Genomic DNA, 14,649 nt, shown 5'->3' with positions numbered 1-14,649 from the left:
CACCTTTTGCAGAGCAGGACGCTGCGAGACATGCGGGAAGAGAGTGAGTGAGGTTCTGGAAGGTATCGACTGGATGTGGAACCTTGTTAAATCCAGTGTCGTGGCCAGCTGTGCTAGGTTTGTCAGCTGAGGATCCATGCCGCAAACAGCCCGATAGAGGTGATCGCACAGATTCTCGATTTGGTTTAAATTTGGAAAGTTTGGTAGACAGGGGAGTACGGTGACCTCATCCGTTGTTCTTCGAACCACGCACATACACTGCGAGCTGTGTGACACGTTGCACTATCCTGCTCATAGATATCACCGTGCTGAGGAAAAACAAGCTGCATTTACTGGTGGACATGAGCCCCAAGGATAGATATATACTTGCGTTAACGACGAAATCAGCCAGGGAATGCCACGAAGATATTCTCCAGATCTAAACTCTCCCTCTTCCGACCTGGACACTTTGCTCTGCATACCAATGGCGATCTGTCCGATGGAACATAAAACGTGATTCATCTGAAAAGACCACCTGACTCCTCTCAGTGCACGTCTAGCTGTAGTATTGGTGCGCGAAAACCAGCTGAGCTGGTAGCTCAGAATGTTATGACCATCGAGCTACCATCGATGTGAACCCGTCCTGGCCGTAACTGCACAGAGCACAGAGCATGGGTGCATGGACAAGGCACCTGCTGCGGAGGCCGTAACTGCGTCATCTGGCGAGGAATGACTGCACGTTGCATGTAGTATCAGTGCGCGTGCTGTCTGTGTCTAAATTGGGGAAGGTGCGCGATCTATAAGAGTTTAGTCCAAGGCAGATTGTGATAACGCGCAGACTTGGCACGAGCATTTCGGAAATTGCTCCACTTGTCGAATGTTCAAGAAGTGCTATATGGTGAGTGTCTTCATCAAGTTGGTTGGTTGGTTTGTGGGATTGAAGGAACCAGACTACTAGGGCCATCGGTCCCGTTTTCCATGAACTTGACACACCCACAAGGACTAAAAACCAACAATGGAGATGACAAGAGACTACACAGGACAAGAAAGACACAGACAGAGACCAGACAAAAGGAATTAAAATCACACCGGATCTGACAGTGGTTGGCCTACCATCGAAACAAGAAAAAGGAAAAGCCAACCACCAAGAAACGCACTAAAAAGCCCAGTCTAAAATCGTAGGCCAAAGACCAGACTCGACACAAAAAAAGGACAAGCGACAAAAAACCCCTGCATGAATAAAATTCAAAACTAAATCGGCCATCGCAACGTCATGTGATAAAAGTGCGGGAAGCGTATCAGGCAGCGCAAACGTCTGCCTGAGCGGAGTTAAACACAGGCAGTGAGGAAACCAAGGTGAAGGCACGTCCAGACGTCGTAGTGTTGGGCGGCCACCCATCATTACAGATGACGGACGGTGTAGGCTGGGCAGACAGGCGGCGAACTGTGGCGGAACTAAAACCAGACTTTAATACTGGGCAGAGTACAAGTGTGTCTGAACATACAGTGCATCGAAAACTACTAACGATGGGCGCCCGTCGCCGCCGACCCATGCATATGCGGATGTTAATACTACGGCATCGGTAACTACGACAGGAACTGGTACGTGACCTTCGGCACTGGACGTTGGCACAGTGGCAGAGCGTTACATGATCTGATGAATTCCGATACCTTCTTCATCGCGGCGATGGGAGGGCGCAAACCCATCGTCTCCCAGGGGAACAGCTCCTTGACGCCTGTACTGCGGGACGGAGACAAGCTGGGTCCATTATGTTTTAGGATTTAAGTGGACATCCATGAGGCCGATGGAGCTCTTGCAAGGAAACATGACGGCCAAGGAGTATAGTACACATGCTGGAGACCACATACACCCCTTCATGGCGGTCGTGTTTCCTGACGGCAATGGCATTTTCCAATAAGATAATGCCCCATGCGACGAGGCCAGGAGGGTGATAGAGTGGTTCGAAGAACACTATATTGACGAAGATGCAAAGCTGGTACTTCTTGCCGATGATACAAGTATAGCTATCACACCCAACAGAGAAGAATTAACTGGTGAAATTGTAAACGATGTTTTTCAGAAAATCATTAAGTGGTTCTCTGCAAATGGGTTCTCATTAAACTTTGACAAAACACAGTAATACAGTTCCACACAGTAAATGGAATGACACCATTAATAAATATAGACTTTGATCAGAATTCGGTAGCTAAGATAGAATATTCAAAATTTCTAGGTCTATGCTTTGATGAGGGGTTGAACTGGAAAAAACACACTGAGGATCTGCCGAAACGTTTGAGTTCAGCTACTTATGCTATTAGGGTCATTGCAAATTTTGGCGATATACATCTGAGTAAATTAGCTTACCACGCCTATTTTCATTCTCTGCTTTGGTATGGTATCATATTCTGGGGTAACTCATCATTGAGTAAAAGAGTGTTCATTGCACAAAAGCGAGTAATCAGAATAATTGCTGGAGCTCATCTAAGATCATCCTGCAGACACTTATTTAAAGAGCTAGGGATCTTCACTGTAGCCTCACAACATATTTATTCACTTATGAAATTCGTTATTAACAATCCAAACGAATTCAAGAATCATAGCAGTTTACATGGCAACAACACTAGGAGAAAGGATGATCTTCACTACTCAAGGTTAAATCTAACTTTGGCTCAGAAGGGGGTAAATTATGTAGCCACAAAAGTCTTTGGTGACTTACCTAATAGCATCAAAAGTCTGACAGATAGCCATATAGCATTTAAATGGAAATTAAAAGAATTTCTGAATGGCAACTCCTTCTACTGATTAGATGAATTTTTGGATATAGTAAGTGAGTAACTTCCCCAACCCCCCACCCCCCTAAAAAAATTGAAAATATTAAGTGTCACGTAATATTTTGTGTAGTGTAATATCTTGTATAGACACCTTTTATTAACCTGACACGTTCCACATCATTACGAAGTGTCGTATTCATGATCTATGGAACAATATAATCTAATCTAATCAGTGGCGAGCTCCAATTGACACGCTGGTCACCAACTGGCCAGATGTGAACGAGAAAGAACACGTCTACGATGTGACTAAATGCGGCGTCAGAGCTCATCGCCTCCCTCACCGGAATTTACGGTTGTTAGGCGACCTGTGCGTGCAAATGTGGTGCCAACTCGCTCCAGTGACCTACCAAGACCTCATTGCTTCCATGCCACGACGCGGCGTCGCTGTTCTTCGTGCCAAAGGTGAACATACCATATCAGGTAGATGGTCATAATGTTCTGGCTGATCACTGTGTGTCCGGGGACCTGCTGAGGACTTGTCGAAGACACACACCATGCAGAGTCGCTGCTGCATTCTAAAGGCAGGTGGTTATCAGTGCGGAGAACAGCTGTAGCCGAGAGCAGAGGCGGCGCGGCGGCGGCACTCACCGTCCATGACGCGGTCGAGGCTGAGCGGCGAGTCCGGCGGCGAGTCGGCGTCCGCGGCGTCGTGGTCGTGGTCGTGGTCGCCGTCGGAGGCGAGGCTGTAGGAGTGCTCGCTCTTGATGGGCGCGCCCGCGGCGCCCAGCGCGGCGTCCGTCATGAGGCGGTCGTACAGCACGACGTGCGCCCGGGCGTCCAGCAGCCCGCAGCCCCAGTCCGGGTCGTCCGCGTCCCGGAACACGTCCATGCCCTGCAACACGCGGCCGCCCAATCACGTCGCGAGCAGGGGAACAGGTGCAGGCTGCAGCTGCCACCCTTCCTCTGAAAAGCCATCTTCCACAATACGCAACACCCCAAACAAACTCTGTCACAAAACTCTGTATAACAAATGTAAACTGGCCACACCACGAAGATGACGTGCTACAGACGCGAAATTTAACCGACAGGAAGAAGATGTTGTGATGTGCAAATGATTAGCTTCTCAGAGCATTCACACAAGGTTGGCGCCGGTGGCGACAACTACAACGTGCTGACATGAGGAACGTTTCCCACCGATTTCTCATACACAAACAGCAGTTGACTGGCGTTGCCTGGTGAAACGTTGTTGTGATGCCTCGTGTAAGGAGGAGAATTCCGTAGCATCACGTTTCCGACTTTGATAAAGGTCGGATTGTAGCCTATCGCGATTGCAGTATATCGTATCGCGACATTGCTGCTCGCGTTGGTCGAGATCCAATGACTGTTAGCAGAATATGGAATCGGTGGGTTCAGGAGGGTAATACAGATCGCCGTGCTGGATCCCAACGGCCTCGTATCACTAGCACTCGAGATGACAGGCATCTTATGTGCATGGCTGTAACGGATCGTGCAGCCACGTCTCGATCCCTGAGTCAACAGATGGGGACGTTTGCAAGACAACAACCATCTGCACGAACAGTTCGACGACGTTTGCAGCAGCATGCTCGGAGACCATGGCTGCGGATACCCTTGACGCTGCATCACAGACAGGAGCACCTGCGATGGTGTACTCAACGACGAACCTGGATACACGAATGGCTAAACGTCATTTTTTCGCATGCATCTGGGTTCTGTTTACAGCATCATGATGGTCGCTTCCATGTTTGGTGACATCGCGGTGAACGCACATTGGAAGCGTGTATTCGTCATCGCCATACTGGAGTATCACCCGGCGTGGCGGTATGGGGTGCCATTCGTTACACGTCTTGCTCACCTCTTGTTCGCACTGACGGCACTTTCAACAGTGAACGTACATTTCAGATGTGTTACGACCCGTGGCTCTACCCTTCATTCGATCCCTGTGAAACCCCACACTTCAGCAGGGTAATGCACGACCACATGTTGCAGGTCCTGTACGGGTCTTTCAGGATACAGGAAATGTTCGACTGCTGCCCTGGCCAGCACATTCTCCAGATCTCTCGCCAATTGAAAACGTCTGGTCAATGGTGGCCGAGCAACTGGCTCGTCGCAATACGCGTCACTACTCTTGATGAACTGTGGTATCGTGTTGAAGCTGCATGGGCAGCTGTACCTCTACACGCCATGCAAGCTCTGTTTGACTCAATGCCCAGGCGTATCAAGGCTGTTATTACGGCCAGAGGTGGTTGTTCTGGGTACTGATTTCTCAGGATCTATGCACCCAAATTGCGTGAAAATGTAATCACACGTCAGTTCTAGTATAATACATTCGTCCAACGAATATCCGATTATCATCTGCATTTCTTCTTGGTGTAGCAATTTTAATGGCCAGTAGTGTATATCAGATGTTATGTTTCTCTGTTTCAGCACAGCTCTTCTTCCTGTTGCCAGACTGCGCTTTACTCCTGCCAGATAATCGGCACATTGTCGTAACGCAACTGTCAAGCATCTGCTAAGCTGCCCACCGTACCCGAATTCGGACACATGCATCGGAATAACATTTTCCGTACGCGGTTTCGAATTAAGTCTCAATGTGCCCAGATGTACCCCCATTTCCGGAATGCTCAAAATGACTGTTATTTCGTAGATACTTAGTAGTTTCCGCGTATTGCACTGATGCGCCAAAACATTATGGCCACCGCCCACCGCTACGTCGGATGCCACCTGGTGACGTTGCAGGCACGTGACGCGGTAACAAAAGCATGTAAGCGGAACAGACACGCACGGGGGATCACCCTAGCGAAGATAAGGGCTAAAAATGAGGAAATCCTTTGAAATAAGCGACTCTGACAAATGCCAGAATATTGTTATGTAGAGCCTCTGAACGAGTGTCTCGAAAACGGCGAAGCTTGTCGAATGTTCACTTGCTAATGTGAGCATCTACGGAAAGAGGTAGGACAGTGTAACTACCACCAGGCGCTAAATGGTTGGACGTCCACGACTCTTCACAGAACGTGGGGTTCGCAGGCTTGTCTGCTTTGTAAAGTTGGATAGAAGGTGATCTATGGCTTCTCTGCTGAAAGAACACAATGCTGGTGCATGCACAAGTTGTTTCGGAGCACATCCTTCATCGTACATTGTTGAACATGGAACTCCGCAGCAGACCATTTACGTTACCAGAAGCTCACCCAACGACATCGTCAATTACGATTGCAGTGGGCACGAGACCATCGGGATTCGACCGTCGATCAATGGAAACATGTCGCCTCTTCGGGTGAATCAGATTTTTTGCTAAACTAGGTCGGTGGTCGTGTCCACAAACGCCGTCATCGAGGTGAACGGAGGCTCGAAACGGTCAGCAGGCCACGGACGCAGGCTGGTGGGAGCACTATTATGTTATGGGGAACATTCTCCTGAGCTTGCATGGGACCTATGGTAGTAACATGCTGACAGCTGCGAACCACCTGCATCCCTTCATGCTTGACGTCTTTCCTATCAGCGATGTCTTCTTTCAGCATTATAGCTGTCCGTATCTCGGAGCCACAACCGTGCTACAGTGCTTTAAAGAGCATTATAGTGAACTCATGTTGATGTCCCGGCGATCAAATTCGCCTGATGTGAATCCTATGGAACCCATCTGGGTCGCTATCTGTCGCCATCACCGCACATGCAAATCAGCGGCCCGTTATTTACGCGTATTACATGACCTGGGGATACACATCTAATGCTACATATATCCACAAACCTACCAACAAACTGTCAGATCCTTGATACGCAGAAACAGTGATGTATTTCGTTCAAAAGACGACAAACAAGCTATTAAGCAGGTGGTCATAAAGTTTTGGCTCTTCGGTGTAATGCAAAATGGATTTCTTCTTCGTCATGGCGATTGTCTCCTAATCACGGGATTCCTATTTCATGCCATGAGAATTTTATAATTTGTTATACTTTAAGAAGCCATGAATCTGTCTGAACGAAGACATGGAGCAGCCTCAAAACGACACACTTTCCGGCAAGCTATTTGGGTGGCCCATACGTCCTAAATGGGACATATATCAACTTCTCTCCTTCAGCAAGGAGTCTACGAGTAATGATAGACAAAAATATAAATTGAATTGAGCACGTTACTGCAACGTGCAAGAAGGCATAACCATCTCTGAATGCCCTAAAAAATATAAAACAAAAAACAAAAAAACTGTTCCATCCTGATCTGAAAGAGCAACTTGTACAAACGCTTATACTTCCAGTTATTGACTACAGCGATGTTATCCAGCATCCCCTTTCTCGGGAAAACGTATAGTGCCAGGAACTGGTTATGAATGTCTATGTTCGTTATATGTGTGATTTTCGACGCCTGATCATATTTCACCATCATATGCACAGCTATCCTGGCTGCATGCAGAAAAGCGCAGAAATTTCCATATGCTCTGTCTTTTCTACTGTCCTTTCAATGGACACCGTTCCTCCTATTTCTCCTCGACCTTCACGCTCTTGCCTGAACAACGTTGCAGAAATACCCGTTCCCATCAGAGCAACATACTTTCTGTCCTATTTCATGGTTCAGCAACCTTCTCCATGTCCTACTTAGCAGCTGGAGTCCGACTCTGGAACAACCTCCCCCATTATAAGGGCTGCCATTGTATCTGTACGCACTCGCCTTGTATATTCCTCTTGCTAACCTGACCTTCTTCATTTCCCAGTATTCTTAGCCGATGCAGTCTCCTTAAATTTTCTTTTCCCAGGAATCGCTATATCAGAAAACATCTATTCTGTACACCCATAAATTCTGCAGTAGTACAAGTACTGCTATTATTAACTTTACTTGTTCATAGCCAGTACAGTTTACTCACACTGCCACTTTAGACACTCAAATCATTTTAATATTGCTTGTCGTATTAAGACTGCTGTTTTTTGAGGTAACTATGATGTAACGGTTATACTGTATGTGGAACACTGGTCCAATGTAAGAGGGGCCCTAATCAGGTCAGGTTAAACAAATAAATAAGTCCAGGTGTTGTTTATAGCTAAAATTTTGCTTGAATAATAAAATTTTTTGGCAATGCGTTTTATGCTACTCGCTAAAGAACAGTGTGTTTAATTTTTTTATATTGATAGCTATACTTTCTGTTCTTTTCAGGTTATTAAAATAGACTGTAGACACAAAAGAACATTTTCGAGACATTCTGCTTTTTTGTGATAAATCGAGGTGTCAAACCCATACAAGCCGCTCCGAGAGATTTGTGGAGTGCATGGCGAGGAAGCGAGGCCTCTTAGGACGGCTCAAAGTTGGTTTAAGCGATTCAAAGACGGCAATATCGACCTCAAAGACATGCACGACCCATCAAGAATTTCTTGATCGGAACCAACCAGTGAATGTGTAACTTTACATCCAATAAATGCAACGACTAAACAACGCGGTCCAGCAGAAACGCCCTGATCGGAAACATGACGTTCTCTTGCAACACGACATCGCCCGCACATCGCCAAGGAAGCCATTCATACGCTTGGCTACGACATGCTGTCACATCTTCCGTACCCTCCTGACTTCGAGCCTTCAGATTTTCACCTGTTCCGATCCCCCTCGAGTGCAGTGCGTGTCGTTTCGGTCAGCAGTGAGTGGAATTAAAGGCTTGACTGTAAGATTTCTTTGAGTGGAAACCAGGTGATTCCTACGGTCGAGGCATTGAACAGCTTGTTGAACGTTGGGATGAAGCTGTAAACAACAACGGAGAGTGCATTATTGAATGATTTATTGTTCATTCCCTGTTTGTTTTCGTGGAAATTTAAACGTCAAATAAATAAATAAATAAATAAATAAAAATAAAAAATAAAAAACCGCCAGGACTTAAGGGCCTATCCAATAGCAAACCTACGGTCGGTAATTCGGTCCACTATACCCTCTCGTAAAGTAAGTAGCATACTGTGCGTTAAGCCGTACGATCACGTCAGTAACGATGAAAAATAGTGAATGTGTGTAATTGGAAATTTGTTGTAAGTTCTATGGGACCAACTGCTGAGGCCATCGGTCCCTAGGCTTGCACACTGCTTAATCTAACTTAAACTAACTTACACTAAGGACAACACACACACCCATGCCCAAGGGAGGACTCGAACCTCCGACGGGGAAAGCCGCGCGAACCGTGGCAAGGCGCCCTAGACCGCACGGCTACACCGCGCGGCAGTGAATATGTACGTATGTGTGTGTGGAAACGGGCGGGAGGGGGGGGGGGTTTATACAACTACTTGTCTGTGCCACTGTCAGAGTTTCTGGTCACGACTCAACTTGCGGTGCCGTGCTGGTGAGTAGGAGAAAGTATGTCCACTCAGATATAACGACCCGCGATAAGCAGCTACCGTTAAGAATTGTGAAAGCACAGGCGCCGTGTTTTCGGAGGACAGGCATACAGTGTGATGATGTTTTGAACAACCTGCAGGTGGTGGAGTTGTTCAGATGGATAATCACCATATTTTAAACATTATATATTTTTATGCTCACGACTAAGTATGGCCGGCGGGTAGATGGTCTATGAAATGAAATCATCGTACGGCATTGTTGGCCGGGAGGCCCCATGCGGTGAAGTTCGGCCGCCGTATTGCAAGTCCTTTTTAGTTGACACCACTTCGGCGACTTGCGAGTCAATGATGATGAAGAACACACAACACCCAGTCATCACGAGGCAGAGAAAATCCCTGACCCCGCCGGGAATCGAACCTGGGACCCATTGCGCGGGAAGCGAGAACGCTACCGCAAGACCATGAGCTGCGGACGACTTAAGGGAGCATACAGCATTATACGTAGAGTATGTGTAATAAGGTCAATACGCGCTGGATAAGCAATCTACCCTGATGATGACCCTGTGACCAGTATACAGGGTGATTCTGAAGTAACTGTACACACTACGTGGGTGTAATGGATGCATCAAAATATAGGTAACATGTCAAACACAGAATGAGATTTTCACTCTGCAGAGGAGTGTGCGCTGATATGAAACTTCCTGGCAGATTAAAACTGTGTGCCGGACCGAGTTCGAGTCTCGGTCCGGCAAACAGTTTTAATCTGCCAGGAAGTTTCATGTCAAACACAGTTTTGTCTGAAATAGCTTTATTTCCGAGATATGCAGTAGAGTAGGGATCATGAGTGCAACACAAACAACACAAAATTAATTCTTGTCATAAAGCAACGACACGCAGTAACCTGAAATTCAATATAACTATGTACCGAACATTTACCCCAGAACATGTTCAAATTGGTGTCCATGAAGACAGAGACAGTGACGTGCCGACGCTCTGGGAATGTTGCCTGCTCCGTTAGTATCATTCTGCACAGTTGCACAGCGGTTTTCAATTCAATGCTGTAGTTGTGCTGTACTCTAAGTTGCGATACGAGAGCGGTTTGTGTACCGAGTGGGACACCGTGAAGCGGATCACCGAATTCGTGTTCCAAAAACTGTCGATACACTCTGCCAGTCACGCGCTGTGGAATAACATACGATCTGATTAATTGATTGTCCAATGTTCACTGAAAAATAATGTTGATATCCTCGTACTGTGGTTACGCGAGGATTCTCATACGCCCAAGCGTGCGTATTATGAGGGTTCACGATACCCGCAAGGCAAAAGAGGCTCTCGTTCCGTAAACAGTACCCGAAGCCGAACAGTGGATCAGCAGCATGGCGCTCGAGTAACTACTGAAAGAAATTCTGACGTCTGGCGTACAGATGTCGACTCCTGTACCTTCTGCAGGTGAAATGGGTGGAAATACTGTCTCCAAAGCAAGCGCCATACAGTTGATTGAGGAAACCCAACAGTGGCACTTATGCGGCGGGTACTTATGGTCGGATCTTCATCTACCATTCCAGCTGAGGCCGATATAACCGTGGCGCATCATGAATGCCGTATTCCCTTAAACGCCTGCTGTGAAGGTCAGGTGGTTTGGTACTCTTCTGCTTCGAAACATTTCAATACACCGTCGTCTTGCTGCCCGCCCATTGCCTTCTGCTGCGCCGGAAAGGAGGTGCGTAAGCGCGTATTTACCATTTGACTAAGCCGTCATACCGTACACAACGTCCGCAGTTTATACGAGTTACCGGCACAACGAATGTAGTAGGACGTCTGGTGCCGCTAAACTACAAGAGGCCTCGTAGAGTACAACGGACCACACCAGATGGCTCTGAGCACCATGGGACTTAACATCTGAGGTCATCAGTCCCCTAGAACTTAGAACTACTTCAACCTAACTAAGGACAGCACACACATCCATGCTCGAGGCAGGATTCGAACCTGCGACCGTAGCAGTCACGCGGTTCTGGACTGAAGCGCCTAGAACCGCTCGGCCACCGCGGCCGGCTAAGTTCAGAGAAAACTTCAACATTTTACTTTTATTTTGATGCACACATTACACGCACGAAGTGTGTACAGTTACTTTTGAATCACTCTGCAGACACTATCGACAATCAAAATTGCGACACCACGAAAGCGTCAAGCTACAGACGTCAAACTGGCATGAAGTGAAGGACGCGGTGGGTCATACAAATAATTAGCATTTCAGCGCAACTCCGCAAAAGTAACGCCATCCTCATTTTGTATAAAAGCAAAGATTGTGAAGCAGGTTTCTCATTCAGAAATCGCGTTGGAATATTGTCTGAAGAAGCTCGTGTTACCCCTCGCGTAACAACGAGAAATGTTCAAATGTGTGTGAAATCTTACGGGACTTAACTGCTAAGATCATTAGTCCCTAAGCTTACACACTGCTTAACCTAAATTATCCTGAGGACAAAACACACACATCCAAGCCCGAGGGAGGAATCGAACCCCCACCGGGACTAGCCGCACAATCCATGACTGCAGCGCCTCAGACCACTCGGCTAATCCTGCGCGGCTGTAACAACGAGAAACGTTTGCACTAGCTGTCTTCATCCGACAGCGGCAGGAAAATGACGTGTAGTGACAGTGACTTAGTGTCTAGTTATATTGCTGCTCCAGTTGCCGTGACGAGTCTTGCTAATAAGGAATCAATGAGCTCTGGAGGACCGCACACGCTCCGTGCAGGATATCGGCGGACTAGCGCGCATAGCGCCGAGAGGAGAATGTATTGTTCGCTCTGTCCGCGTCGCGTACTTTAAGCCGGGGAATGGGCTCGTTTTCATCAAGACAAACATCCATACGTACAGAGTGACAGCATGGGGAGCACCACAGTGTTCTGTTCCGGACGTGTCAAGGCTGGTGCTTGTCCCCCGTCTTCTAGGCCTCCGCGCCGTTATCTTTCAACAACATAACACAAGACCTCATGCTGTCTGCGCCGTCCTGATCTACCTCGATACGGAGAGTGTTCGAATGTTGCCTACTTCGTTCTCCAGATCTGTCACCCACTGGAAAAATACTGAAAGACCGACACGCCATCTTTCGCCAGCCACTATGGTTGATGAACTCGGGCAAAGAGTTCAAGTAGCACAGAATGACGTACCAGTGTCTGCTGGTTAGAGCCACTGTCGCTACCGGAAGTGGCAGCTCAGCGTACTAAATTTCGCACCCTGTACAACCTCAAATGGTCTACATTTTTCATATGTTCTCCACATTATGCTGTATAATGGGAAATAAAATTATTTCCTATCTTTCTTGATGCTACTGTTTTAACGACCAACAGTGTAATGAAGGAAGCATAGCGTGGTTTATCTAATACAAGTGAGTGCGTGCTGTCTGTCCACGCGCTGCCCGCTTCTCTACAGTAGTTGCTATGGCGACCTGATGGTATACGAGAGTGTAGAGGGCAGCGTTGTGAGCCACACCCATACTGAATCCGAACTCCCTGGGTCTACAATATTGGTCAGAACAGGTGTGTCTTTTAGGCGACACACATTTCTAATATTCCAAGAATTTTAATCAATTATAATTATTCTCATTGCATCAGATACCCTTGTATCGCCAAGACACAATCAAACTGTCATCTTACAAGAGAAACTACACTCCTGGAAATGGAAAACAGAACACATTGACACCGGTGTGTCAGACCCACCATACTTGCTCCGGACACTGTGAGAGGGCTGTACAAGCAATGATCACACGCACGGCATAGCGGACACACCAGGAACCGCGGTGTTGGCCGTCGAATGGCGCTAGCTACGCAGCATTTGTGCATCGCCGCCGTCAGTGTCAGCCAGTTTGCCGTGGCATACGGAGCTCCATCGCAGTCTTTAACACTGGTAGCATGCCGCGACAGCGTGGACGTGAACCGTATGTGCAGCTGACGGACTTTGAGCGAGGGCGTATAGTGGGCATGCGGGAGGCCGGGTGGACGTACCGCCGAATTGCTCAACACGTGGGGCGTGAGGTCTCCACAGTACATCGATGTTGTCGCCAGTGGTCGGCGGAAGGTGCACGTGCCCGTCGACCTGGGACCGGACCGCAGCGACGCACGGATGCACGCCAAGACCGTAGGATCCTACGCAGTGCCGTAGGGGACCGCACCGCCACTTCCCAGCAAATTAGGGACACTGTTGCTCCTGGGGTATCGGCGAGGACCATTCGCAACCGTCTCCATGAAGCTGGGCTACGGTCCCGCACACCGTTAGGCCGTCTTCCGCTCACGCCCCAACATCGTGCAGCCCGCCTCCAGTGGTGTCGCGACAGGCGTGAATGGAGGGACGAATGGAGACGTGTCGTCTTCAGCGATGAGAGTCGCTTCTGCCTTGGTGCCAATGATGGTCGTATGCGTGTTTGGCGCCGTGCAGGTGAGCGCCACAATCAGGACTGCATACGACCGAGGCACACAGGGCCAACACCCGGCATCATGGTGTGGGGAGCGATCTCCTACACTGGCCGTACACCACTGGTGATCGTCTAGGGGACACTGAATAGTGCACGGTACATCCAAACCGTCATCGAACCCATCGTTCTACCATTCCTAGACCGGCAAGGGAACTTGCTGTTCCAACAGGACAATGCACGTCCGCATGTATCCCGTGCCACCCAACGTGCTCTAGAAGGTGTAAGTCAACTACCCTGGCCAGCAAGATCTCCGGATCTGTCCCCCATTGAGCATGTTTGGGACTGGATGAAGCGTCGTCTCACGCGGTCTGCACGTCCAGCACGAACGCTGGTCCAACTGAGGCGCCAGGTGGAAATGGCATGGCAAGCCGTTCCACAGGACTACATCCAGCATCTCTACGATCGTCTCCATGGGAGAATAGCAGCCTGCATTGCTGCGAAAGGTGGATATACACTGTACTAGTGCCGACATTGTGCATGCTCTGTTGCCTGTGTCTATGTGCCTGTGGTTCTGTCAGTGTGATCATGTGATGTATCTGACCCCAGGAATGTCTCAATAAAGTTTCCCCTTCCTGGGACAATGAATTCACGGTGTTCTTATTTCAATTTCCAGGAGTGTATATCTCTGGAAAGCTACAGATCCGTTAGCGCAACGTACATCCCAAAAAAGAAATAGTGAAACAAATTAATCAGATTCCCGGCGGGGTCAGGGTTTTTCTCTGCCTCGTGATGACTGGGTGTTGTGTGATGTTCTTAGGTTAGTTAGCTTTAAGTACTTCTAAGTTCTAGGGGACTGATGACCATAGATGTTAAGTCGCATAGTGCTCAGAGTCATTTGAACCATTTTGAACAAATTAATTATTGGTGGTCTTCTGTCTTATTTTGTATGAGCCCGTATGATGACGTCACATCATCGATTAAAATCGAACAAGTATCGGTAGGTGCAACACCTTACTGTGTCCCTCCCCTCCCCACATTTCAGGAACTGTGCTCTACGTACCTTCCGCCCCAAGTCATAAACAGTACTTCTGGGTCGCTAAGCTATTGATAAGCAGTAACAGGTTATAAGGATCCAGTGCCAACCAAGCAATGGGTCCCAGGAACCCGTTAATTATG

General features: G+C 48.0%; 1 protein-coding gene across 1 annotated transcript in view; it reads right to left on the bottom strand.

Annotated features, from left to right (window-relative positions):
* Positions 1 to 14,649, bottom strand: part of LOC126199662 (cyclic AMP response element-binding protein A-like) — a 160,582-nt gene that overhangs the window by 111,374 nt on the left and 34,559 nt on the right. The window contains exon 2 of the mRNA XM_049936591.1: positions 3,400 to 3,643. Within this exon, the coding sequence (XP_049792548.1) occupies positions 3,400 to 3,643 (244 nt within the window). The remainder of the gene's footprint in view (positions 1 to 3,399; positions 3,644 to 14,649) is intronic.

This window comes from Schistocerca nitens, chromosome 8 (assembly GCF_023898315.1).
Source record: "Schistocerca nitens isolate TAMUIC-IGC-003100 chromosome 8, iqSchNite1.1, whole genome shotgun sequence".
Taxonomy (NCBI): domain Eukaryota; kingdom Metazoa; phylum Arthropoda; class Insecta; order Orthoptera; family Acrididae; genus Schistocerca; species Schistocerca nitens.
Note: the sequence above shows the minus strand (reverse complement) of the source record. Positions and strands in the feature narration are given on the sequence as shown.